General features: G+C 47.4%; 1 protein-coding gene across 1 annotated transcript in view; it reads right to left on the bottom strand.

Moving 5' to 3' along the window:
- The window catches only part of LOC106748291, a 56,129-nt gene that overhangs the window by 37,243 nt on the left and 6,472 nt on the right, over nt 1–12,414 (bottom strand). Inside the window, exon 2 of the mRNA XM_014626682.1 lies at nt 6,295–6,565. Within this exon, the coding sequence (XP_014482168.1) occupies nt 6,295–6,565 (271 nt within the window). The remainder of the gene's footprint in view (nt 1–6,294; nt 6,566–12,414) is intronic.

Raw genomic sequence — 12,414 nt, 5'->3', positions numbered from 1 at the left:
GTGAGATTCGGCCAGGCTGCCAGCCGACTCGACATTTCGATGCTACTTTCGCGCTCTTGACTTTGCGCCTACTTGCCGACGGTCTGTAGACTGATTGTTATTTACTTCGACGACCCTTTTACTCACACTTTTCTTAACTTTCTCACTGGAAGTCGCAATTCTGCGCGATTGAATTTTCACGCTGTCTTCGACGACCCATTTTGACGTTGAAACAGCGAAAACGGCAATTTAAGGCGTCGTCGAAGTAAGGATTATATTGTGGGAATTGAAATTGGGCTTATTTGGTTCCTGATGTGTTGCGGATTTTACGGTTTAATATAAGGTCGAAATTTCGACTCGGAGAGAGGAGGCCGAATAACGGCGGATCCGAAGACATCGGGATTTACCGGGATTCGCGGTGTCGCGCAAAGTTTGCCGCTTCGACTGGCATTTTCCACGTCTTAAATCGTGCAGGAAGCAGGCAAGCGTCGTGCGCGTCGGGGGGAGCACATTAGCTTTAAAAATCGAAGGAGCGGGATTAAAAATCACGAGGATCAACGGGATCGAGCGGACAATCGGGATACCGCGGGACCGTTCATTGTTTAGGCCGCTAATGACATTGCGCGCGCGCGCGCGCGCATCGTGCGCGACACGTCGGCGGACTCGTAAGTGATTTTTAAGTGGGTCTTGAAGCTCCGCTGCGTCCGCGATTAAAGGCGAAAGAGGATGGTCCGCGGTTCAGGCTGTGCCGTGACAAATAGTTGAACAAATCTCAGCTGGATCTCGAGCGGTGCTCGCGCCTCGGGTATTTAAATGCCTCGGGATTAAGCATGGCGCGGGTTTCCTCCTCGAAGGAGAAGGTCCCTCCGCGCGTACATCCATCCATCACGCGGATGAGAGGAAGGCCGATGATTTTTGCCGTTCCACAAATCGAGACTCGAGGGAAGCGGCGGTCGCGGGAATTCGCTCCTTAAGGACCGAACCGGGAAGAATGAGAGTGACACCGGTAAGGACGGGAACGTGTACGCATGTGTGTGCGCGCACGCGTACGCGTGTGCAACACGCGGGATACATTTGTACACACACGTGAGAAATATCCATCCGCAATATGGCCCACGATTGCTCTCCGCGAGTTATGATATCGATTTTGCCTTTGGCTTAACGTGTGGTCAGGTTGAAAGCTAGAACATATACAGGGCGTCCTGTGACTGAGAGGATCCGGTATTGTGAGAAATGAGAGAGAGAGAGAGAGAGAAGGAGAGGAGGGGATAATAGATTTTCCCGCCGATTCGCGCGGGCTGTATTGTTTTAACGTATCGATTAATCGTCCCGCTTGTGGTTTTACATGATTAATAAATCCGCAACGCGCGCTATAAATACGAAGCATCCTTCGTATTTTTCCCTCTCTCTTACCTCGCCATCCGTGAGGAGAAGGTTTCTCTGGACACGGTGTACGCATTTGTTTGACTTGCGTCCGCTTAATATAAACAACGTAATTGCTGTTCGTTAAATACGAACAGCACGATTTAATAACGAGTCAAATATTCATTTTGTTCCGATGAAAATGTATGTTTCTTTCGATTAATGTAAATCATTTGGTTTGAAAAAAAGAACAAACAAACAGTATCACTCGGAGGAAATGATATTTAGTTTTCAATGAGAGACAAATACCGTCCCAAATTGAAACAAAGGAGTCTCTCAATATTTTCCTAATACCTGACTTTTTCGAATATTTTTCTCACTTGCGACAAGCATCGCAACGTCTGGATGAAAATATAAAAGAGACGTGTCACTTCACTTAGAGACGTTTAATTCAACTTGAGAAATCACACGCACACACAAACAATCCTGTTGGTTGAACGGAAATATTCGTTCGCCTCGAGACTTGCCGAGACTGCGTTTTCCTCCCCGACGTTCATCGACGCGTCGAATTGTATTGTAAATTCTTACGCAAATTCTTGAGCACGCCTTTTGACCCAGTATTGTGCTGGGTGGTTTGGAGCTGCGGCGCGGCTAAATCGAGACTTTTGTGCCGCGGAAACTCTCACATTCTGCCCGCTCTGACGAGAGGGAGAGAGAGAGAGAGAGAGAACGAAAACGGTGGGGAATTCAAAGGCAGCTCGCCACAAAAGGCGCTATCTTGGGGAGGGAGTATCGCGTAGGGTTAAATGGCGTAACGAGTCCGATCGTATGGCGCAAGACGCCATGGTGGATGTTCGCAGGTCGCCTAGCCACATAGCCAGGGATTCGAATTTAATCCGGATTAGTTCGTAAGGGTCACAATATCCTCCCCTCTGACTGCGCCACCTCCCCTGTCCGCCCCCCCCCCTCCGACCGTGCACACGGATGCGCGCATATAGACGTCCAGGTAAATCCGTACGGAACACACGCGGACGATTATCCTAATTCCGAGCTGACGCTTACGGCTCGCGGACTAAAAGGGGACAAACGATCTCATCTTTCCAGCTCACCTTTGATACGCCGACGTGAAATCATTTTCTGACGACTAAGGCCAATCCGAACTTACTTTCCAACGTGTTTCTACGCTCCTCGCCGGCCTCTCGCGTTTTACATTTATCTCCTCGCACCTTCTTTCTGTATTTTTTTTTTTTTTATTAACAAAGGGCCGAAATTATTAATACTGCGTGTTAATCCGATCGTTAATTATCCGGTGTTGTAGTTATTAAAGATTACGTACTGTAATCCGCACTTCGTTCGCGTACCACGGATTGTCTCTCGAATTTCAACGCGTTACAACGCGTGCTGCGAAATGAAAATATTATGACAATTTATTATCGTCGTTTATATATATATATATATGTACACACATACATACGCCGTCTTCCTCATCTCCCCGCCCGGAATCTTATCGCGCGTGTTACCTGGACGCGTGAGCTGGGAATAAGTATGTTGCGCTTTTGGAAATTCTCGGAGGATTTAAAAAACCATGCTGAACGACGGAGGAAGGTGGAGATAAGAGCCGGGAAAGGCAGAAAAAGGATCCGCGAGCTCGGGGTGGGAGAGGATTAACTGTGACGCACGGAGATTTAAGGAGGATCCTCGAAATCCGTAGATTTAGGAAGTGCGTGCTTCTGTCCACCCGCATCTCCCATCCGCCCTTCGCGCCCCTCGCCCAGGTCGACGCTGGGAGAGCAAATATGTACTCTCGCTCCCTGCATTCCTGCGCGCGGATCGTCGAACTACGGAACTTAAAAGTTGTCCACGAAAGAATTCTTAACCTGATTTCTCGTAAAACTCAGCCGGCCAAAGTCAGTCCGGTGGGAGAAACGCGCGTGTACGGCTCGGCAATNCCCCCCCCCTCTCTCTCTCTCTCTCTTTTTCTCGCACTTAGTCATCCTATTGTCCTATCATTCGTATTTGTTATTCACATTCTTTTTCATTTCACTTATCATCGTGGCATATTCATTCTCTGTGATCTATCAATTGTTCAGATTTACTTGTTCAGACTCACCTGTAATCTTTGCTTATACTTCTCTCACACTTATTTGCCGTATTCTTCTGTTTTCTTCACTGTTATGTGAAACTCGTGAAACTTCGTGGTTAATATGTTGCTCGATTATTTATCATACATCATTCTACGTTACGTGTTTGGTTTCAAGTGGTTTCACATGTCATCTTCGGATGATTTTGCAAACCACGTGTCCTCTAATGTGTTTTCTTTCCTACTTTATTATGTACTACTCACAGCCATTTATATACATATATATATATATAATGTTTTCGTAAACTTGTTATATAATGTAACCCTTGTAAACCTTGTAAGGGACTACGGGTTAAATCTCTCTCTCTCTCTATGCCGCAACATCACGAGAAAAACAAGCGCCAGACGAAGGGAGAGAAACGCACGGATTTAATGGCAAATTTTGCGACAACGTAAATGACAGATTAGGCGCGCGCGTAACCGCGAATTCAATTTTAGTCGTCCCTTCGGCTTTATACACGTATGGGACCGACCAGCTTCCCTCCGCGCTTTGTAGCAACTTGTGGGGAAAGCGAAATACGTGAGAAGGTGGAGGTATTATACTTACTGTCCAATGTGCGATACAATTACAATAAGTGTGGTTAGAAAAAGGTATTTTGGAGAAAATGAAACGCTTCGTCACATTGTATTGTTGATAACCATCGAGCAAAATCGCTTCTTTCGGCGCACTGACGTTTAAAGCAAAAAAATATGAGTACGTTATCATTAGATGTTTAATTTGACGGTGAATCCTTCCCTTTTTCGATGCTGCCCTAATTTCGCCGATCCCGCGCGCTGGAAAGAAATAATACTCGCCGAACGTGAAAAAGAGCTGAATGTTTCGTCCCCGTTTTATACGGTTGGCGTTTAATTCTCGCTGGAAACGGACGCGTGCAAATTGTTTCCACCGCATTATCGAGGATCAAGGAAATACCGCCGATAGTCTATCTCGTTTACGAGCTTTAACGACCCCTCTCGCGCAGAAACCTCCATTGAGTATAGATGTCTTCGTCATTCTCTCGGCGGAAGCAGACTTCATGGCGCGACATAACGATTCGGTTTCTGAATTGTCTCGAATAAAATAGGAGTGTTTTGAACAGGCCTGCCCCCCTGCAATTTTACATTCATTCTTAAGCAACGATCTGCTACAGCGGATCGATAAATATTCAGAAGCGCAATGCGATTCCGGCTATTTTGATGTTGCGGTTTCACGAGAGATTTTAACCGGTTTGAAAACGGACACGATGCGCAAACCGCTTCGGATTGCGGTAACTTTTTATTTCGTACGGCTACAAGCATAATTAAGTTACGAAATAATCAATTTCGTGAAATTCATATTTCTTTTATATGGAAAACCATTAAATGTTTGTATTAAAGAAAGAAAAGAGAAAAGTCAAATAATATTATTACGTTGCGGGGTGAAACAAACGTATATTGTTCGAGATCGAGAAGGCTGAAGGTGTGCAGCGAATTTTAAATACCCACTCTCCTCTCCTCTCACTTGCCCTTTTATTCGTTATACACAAAAGCCAGGCCGGCCTTCGTTCGTCGGTTGCGAGACGCGGCGGCGATTAACGCCGCTTCCGTTCGGCGGAGTGCATTAATGGACGTGACATCGGCGCATCGTTACCGCATTTTCCTTGCCAGCGTCACCGGTAATCCCGGCCGAGTTCGCGCTGTAAAGACGCCAAAGCTGTTTTCACACGGCCCTGTCTCTCTCGTAAAAGGTAACTTAATTCGCCCGGCGAATCGAAGATTTACGGCCACGGGAGCCCTGCGCAAGCCGTCAAACCCGGGACGCTACCCGAGGTAATGGGGTGTGCATACGTGTGCACTCGTAGGAACGGGCAAGACGGTGAGGAAATGAAGAAAAAAAAAGAAAGAAGGCAGGGGGTGAACGCGTTTGATTGTGTGCGACGTGCAAGGTCCGTTGAGGTTGACGACGGCGGACCCTTTGTGCGGACGACTTACGCAACATTCTCATATTGTAGCACGAGAAATCTCGCGCTTGTTTGAGACACGACCGTTGTGTGAAATAATACGAATTTCCAACGAACGGCCGAGTCTCGGATTCTGCCGAGACAGAATATTAATCACTGCTATTTCTCGTAATCGACTATGTTCTACAAATATATTTTTAATCCCTTCCTTCTTCGGCCTAAAGATAGTAACTTCGACTTCGGCTCCGAGTGATCGTTTTCATTTTTGATCTCCACCGGATTTAAAACGTTTAAAATATCATCGGTAAGTTTAAGTCTGGCAATTTTAGTTACGATGGTTCATTATTTTTCCATTGATCGAGCCGTCTCGACGCGATTCAGGCGCACGATTGACGGTTTTGCACGGATATTCCGTGATAATCCTCGATCGGATAATCCTGCGGTCTACCAAATCCTCGAAAAAGGATTCCCTCGCGTGGATTGTCCTCACGTTTGAAACTTGTACGATATCGGACATCACGCTCGGTCTGCCATCTGAATTTTATTTTGCCGCGCCGACTCGGGCGATATTTTCCAACGTAAATTGGCCGAAGGTGAGCACAACAATGGTCGGAGCGTTCCACGTGCACTTTTTACGTAACACCGTTAATCACATTATTAACTTACAACTTAAACAAACAGCAACTATACTCGGCTCTTATTGTCCCGACTCTCGTCATCATTAGTTTTAATTAAAGAGCCTTTACGTTCTTTACTGAAATTAACAATCGCCACGTCATGTCGCGTTTCGATCGCGTGTGTATCGAGGTGCCAATTCGCCTCGTATTTGCGGCGTATCGACGAGCGAGCGATAAAAGCGACGGCACAAAAGGGAAGAAAAATGGGAGGGCTTACCTGTGCTGGAGGCGGTTTTGCTGAGATCAAAGCCCTCCTGCTTGGGGCTGGCGTTGATTTCTTGCTTTGGGTGCTGATTGTGCGCGGAGAACGGCGTCTGAGGTGCGCTCAGAGGTGTCTGCGACTGCAGCGGGTGCACCGGCGTCGCCTGAGGTGTGCTCTGCGGCTGAGACTGCTGGGACTGATGAGACTGAGGGCTTCTCGGTAACGAGGACACGCTGCTAGGTCTAGATGGTGGCGAGGCCTTGTGTGTCAATGCCAAAGCCTGGCTCTGTAATCCGGGGATATTTTATTGGCCGATGAGCGCGTCTTATACGCACTCTGCTTTTCCGAACAATTACAACGGAATATTTAATAGCGGCAACGGAAACTTTCACTCGGTATCACGATATCGGGACGATAAACGGGAGGCGAAGAAACGGATGGAAACGAGATGCAATAATTTACTAGTCTCTTTTGCATTTTTTTTCCCCCAGCAGGCTTTTAGCATTATGAGACGAGGCGTATTTCATCTAATGAAGACGTTAACGAGGGAGTTTAATTCAGCGCCGCGGAGCGTGATTTGCGCGCTTTTACAGTTGTCATTTAAATTCCTTCCCGACTTCCCGTATTGTCCTGCGAGTTGCAAGTTGCGAAAATATTTTCCGCGCACGAGAGCGCGTTATGTAAATTATTTTGATGCTTATTTCATCGCTCGTTTGTGAGTAATCCCTGGAGAGTGCGGTAATCGCCGCGGGGTAATATAAATCCTTTGCCGTCCTTAATCTCTTAATCATTGAAGACAAAATTTCCCGGCATACAGCGCTTCTAACATCCGCTGTGTAACTCTTTCTCATTTCGCGTCGCCGGCCGATTGTCGACGTGCAAATTTTCGCGAAAGGGGCCGCCCGTCAAAATTCGCGCATCGTTGAAAACTACACGGGGGAGAAAATTGGGCCGGAACGGCAAATTGTTAATACAGCGACGGGGGAAGCAATTGGACAGCGGGAAAGATCTGTTAAGAATATTAATTGCTATTTGCTGGATACACGGACAGCGATATAATTTGGTTATGCGAGCTGAATTTGATTGCTGCCGCAACGACGTTTCGCCACGACAGCGAAATTATTCTTTCCGCGTAACAAATTATTCCGCTGTCCCCATAATAACTAACAATTCGCTGCACCAGCGAAATAATTTTTTCCCGTACACCGTTAGTCGTGCAGCTCTCACATAAGCGTCTGCCTCAACGTGTGTTTATTGAGATTTTTCACGATTCCCGATTTTACGCGTGTGATACGTAAAATCGAAAATGGCGCGAGTAACCGAAGTCGCGACGCCGAGGCGTGTACGCGACACAACGGCATCGTGCAGCGCTTCTGACGTGACGATATTTTTCGATCGAAACGTGGCCTGTCTATTAAAAAACTTAATTGACGAAATCGACTATAGGCGACGATTCGAGACCGCCGGGGGCGATTAAAAAAGCCTTCGCCGGCAATTCACGGGTGGGAGCGTGTCGCCTAAACGCGGTCGAATATCTGCGACGTTTCGGGCCGAACGAGCCGGAGATGATCTAAGCGTCGTCGTCGCCGAAGATGAAATCTGAGCACGTGCTCAATTCCGAGCGGCGGCCGAGCTAAGGCATAAGCGCGCGGACTTAGATTTATGTATGAGTGAACTGAACTTAACACTAACGGCTAAGCCGTCCACGGTGTTAACTGGGGTCAACTCGGCCCAGAATGCGACAATCCTACACCACCGCCGCCGGCGAGATGTGCGAAATGCACCGCGGTTTTCGTCGTCTGGAAACTGGATCGTCGATGATGATGACGCCTCCGTGGAATATACGAGCGGCGATATAAGCCGGAGCAGAAACAACGACGACGAGAGAGAGCCGAGCGCGACGTTTAACCCTCCGTTTGATCCTCGCGCGACTTCCTGCCGCGTACGCGCTCGCAATCAGCGATTTTCGCGGCTATTTAACCCCGTTATTTCATTACAGAATTATAGAATTTCATTAAGCCGGTACTCGCGCGCCCCACCGTGACGCGACCTTGAATTATTGACCGGCCGGCTCGCGTTGGATTAATTTTCGGAGATAATTGACAGTTGCGACGCGCGCCTCTTACATCGCGCGAGGGTTCCTTTTTTTCTTTCACGCTCGCGTTAATTAATGCTTTCAGAACGAGTCGGCTGAATTTCACCTCCTCGATCTTACTTCTGCGATACCTGGTGTTTTACTTGAATATCTTCGCCCCATGAGGGACATTAGAAGAAATGCACGATCACATTGAACTTCAAATGAAGGGAAACTCTATACGCTCTCTTTCTCTCTCTCTCTCTCTCCCTTCGATCTTCGAAAAGCTATCTTTATGCATCTCTGCGGATTTAAGATCAACTGCGAAGAATCGACCGGTGATTTTTTCACTTGCCCGGACTGTACCAGCTACTGTTTCGGGAGCTGCTTCGAGGTATGCACTCGCAAAAAACACGTCAGACCGCTGAAGACCCGGGCCTGGAGCGGGAGTGAGCGAGAAGAAGAAGATGATGAAGAAGAAGAGGTAGGAGAGGAGGTAGGCGGAGGAGCGGGATGCCTGAAGGTGCCGAAGAGAGAGAAGGAGGGAGAGGCCGACGTCGTTGACGGAAGAGAGATGAGCGGAGCTCGGGGCCCTCGGGAGGCCCACGTGGACCGGAGGAGGACGGGTCCCCGGCTCGTTTCCACGCGAGGAATGAAGATGAACGCGAGGGCCGAAAGCGGCAGCGTATAAGAAGGGGCAACAGGTGGATGGGGTTAGCGGCTTATCCGGCTAACGCCCCAAGTGATATCGCGGTAACTCCGCCGTGACGCGCGCGAGGGGTTACGACGGTGTTGTCGTAAAATCAGGAATTTCGGCCCGCTCATCGATCCGGGTCTCGCCGAAAATTCTCGCTCGGCCCTCCGAATCCTGATTTGCGTACGAAAGCGCGGTCCCCGGAACCCACGGCGATCCCAGAAGCGCGGCCGGTCTTCCGAGGACTCACTTCTCAGCGAGCGATAAAAAAATCACCGTATTATCGTCGGTACGCTTTTCGGAAAACGTAATTAATTTACGACGATGCACTGTCGCGAGTGCGAGCCGGCGCGAGGCTGTCGGAACGGACGGACGAAGTTGAGAGATAAAAACTCGGCATTCGGGATCGGGGATTGTAATTAATGTCCGCGCGACGTTAACCTGACTCAATATTCGATTAGCTTAGCGGAGGAGTGATCGTTGTTTAGTAGAGCAGAGAGAGTTGATTACTGTAACCCTGGGATCTAAGTAATCTCTTAGATTTATAGCGGTTAATACAGTATTGACGAGTGCACGAGAAGACATTGATTTTAAATCACTGATAGATGTTTTCTTATGCAAATGGGAATATTATAATTATCTTCGAAGATTTTTAATTTTAATTTTTGCCCGAATTCGCACCGAAGCAAGCATCATTTGCGCTCATGTCGAGACTTAAAACCTCCTAAGAATATTATTAACGTTCTTGCTTATACATGAGAATATCTATCATTGATTTAAGACGATTTCTTTTCTGTGCGGCTATAAAAGAAGAAAATATTTAAAATTAAAATATTTTCACTCTTAAGTCGTGACTGCCGCTGCAAAATTATTTACAGCTGGAGACAAATAATAAGCGCAAAGTATAGATCTTAGTATTAAGAAAGAAGAGAAATAAATGACGAAATAACGATTCGCACAGTGCGTGTGCCGACAGAGTGGGAACTTTCATTAACTTAACACGAAGAAGAGACGCAAATCTAATTACTACGACGCAAATATCATGCTCGGAAACTGTTCTGAACAGAACAAAGGAAAATTAAGAGACCAGATCATTCTTGCACAGATGTGTCATTGTTATAGATTTACGAAAATGTTTGAAGAAATCGATGCCGGGACATCGCGTTGAATATTAAGCGATAGGATCGGGGATAATCATCGGGGAAATCGAAGCGGGGAAAATCGCTCGGATCATTTTTGCAAAGGGCGTAAACTCGAAAATAACAATTATTCGTTACGCGCGCTCTGCGGCAGTCTCGATATCACGGTTGCCGGTAGCTTTCGCGAGAATCGGCATGAGCAAAACTAGCGCAAATTCGCGCCTGCTCTCTCTCTCTCTCTCTTTCCCGCGTTGCCCGATCGTGTGGGCCGTGGACAACGGTAAAAATGGAATGGCGGTAAATAATTAACAGCGCGGCGGCGCGCGCGATATCGCCCAGCGAGCGACGACAGTTCGACAGCGTTTATCGACGGATCAGCTTATCTACCGGGTGTAACGGAGATACGCAGTGTTTCCTGCTAGTTGTTTCCCGTTAAGGCGATAACCTTAATCGCTGGCCGAGCGCGGGATCCTCGGACGGGACTCTCCGCGGCTCCGGGATAGTTTCAGAAAATTCTCTACGCGACGAAATCGCACGCGCGCTCCAGATCGGCTCCGATGAGCTTACGTAAGGCCGAATCGCGATGACAGTCTTTTAATATTTGCCCAATTGAACGCGCGGTCCTTTTCGGCGTATATCTTACGTCAGCGGCCGCTCTCGTCGTTCCTCCCGCGTTGGCTAATTCTACCCGTCAGAAAAAGAAGAGAGAATTCGCGAGAGACTCTCTCTCTCTCTCTCGTCCCTTCGTGCCTCGACCCCTCTCCTCTCCTCACCGTCCCCCCACGTGCTTTCCATGACGCGTTCGAGGCGCGTAAATTGCCGAGCGCTCGCCTCGCTCGTCTTTATTAATTCTTCGAATACCAACGTTACAATACGAGCTCTCCCGCGTGAGGAAAAAATTTCAAGCCGCAATTCGCGCGTTTTCCGCGTCTAACGATTGAAATTTCGAGTCCCGATCTCAGAGCTTGGCGGAAGCACGCGGGCGTTGACTTCCTCGGCGACCCGCGCCGGAGTTGTCGCACACCTGGAGAAGCGGAAAAATCGGCAAAAGGAAACGGGGAATTGACGATGCCGGGGGAAACCTGAAAAAGTCGGGGAAAGATGTAAGAAAGCGGAAATTCTGAACTTTGCCCGTGATTCACGTAAATGCTCTCAACTGTATTCTTTCTTCCAATACGCATTGTTTTTGTCGCTTTTTGCCCTTAATTCGCATTCAGGGTTATATTATGTCGCGAAATTTTTATATTCGCGCCGCTCTTCTAACAATATGAGCTACCTTACCCGCAATCCTCGCTTGGAAACGTTTGAGATTACGTATTGCCCGTGGAAAATTCCCCCCTGTCGTCTGGAAAACGTGGAAAAGTCAGGGAATCTCAATATTCATTTCCTGTAGCAACGCACTGCACGCTTCGCGAGATTCTCATTGATTCAATCAAATGTTTACTTTCTTGCCAAATTGTCGCTCAGACACGACTTTCAAAAGGTCTCAACTCCACAGTTGGAGTTTTTCTTTCGACCACGAAAGGTAGCAGGTTGTTCCAGGTTGAATAAAACTTCGTTGCAATTCAATAAGACTTCTTGTAAAATTTTACAAGACCCGTGTAATTACCGTTGCATTTTTCCGACGCTCCGATTATCGTAACAAGAATGTTTCTCTACGCGCGACACGCGTTAATAAATTAAATCCAGAAATACCGGCGGATGTCTAATTTCCAATTTAACATAATAACGCGCGGCGTATCGTATACTATAATAACAGTTCGTAAATCTACTTAACAAAATTTAATGCGATCCGCACTATCTATTTCACCGCGTTGCCGATAATTTGCTATCTTTTGGCGATCATCGCATCGAAACGGAATTAAATGTGGCGCGACCCACATTAATCTGCAACATTCTAATCATGCTTATCGAAATATCGGGTCGGTGATATCCGCGAGCGATAATTGGTTCCCTCTTTGTGACAGATAATCCGCGGATTGATGCGTCGGCGATCGCGTTACGTAAATTGTTGCCGACCCGTAGTGCCAGGTGCTCCGTTCCGTAAGTGCAAAACATGGTAGAGCTAAAGATTAGAAAGCAGCAGATACGATCTCGCGCCGGCAATGATCACTGATTTCGAGGGTTTACCGCGGAGTGCAGTGAGAAGTTACCGGTATAATTTGAAAATTGCTATTCAATAGGCGGCATGCATAAATCCTTCTGTAATGTTCTGTAACGCGAGGAAA

This window comes from Dinoponera quadriceps, unplaced genomic scaffold, assembly GCF_001313825.1.
Source record: "Dinoponera quadriceps isolate SergipeBrazil2010 unplaced genomic scaffold, ASM131382v1 scaffold2600, whole genome shotgun sequence".
NCBI lineage: Eukaryota > Metazoa > Arthropoda > Insecta > Hymenoptera > Formicidae > Dinoponera > Dinoponera quadriceps.
Note: the sequence above shows the minus strand (reverse complement) of the source record. Positions and strands in the feature narration are given on the sequence as shown.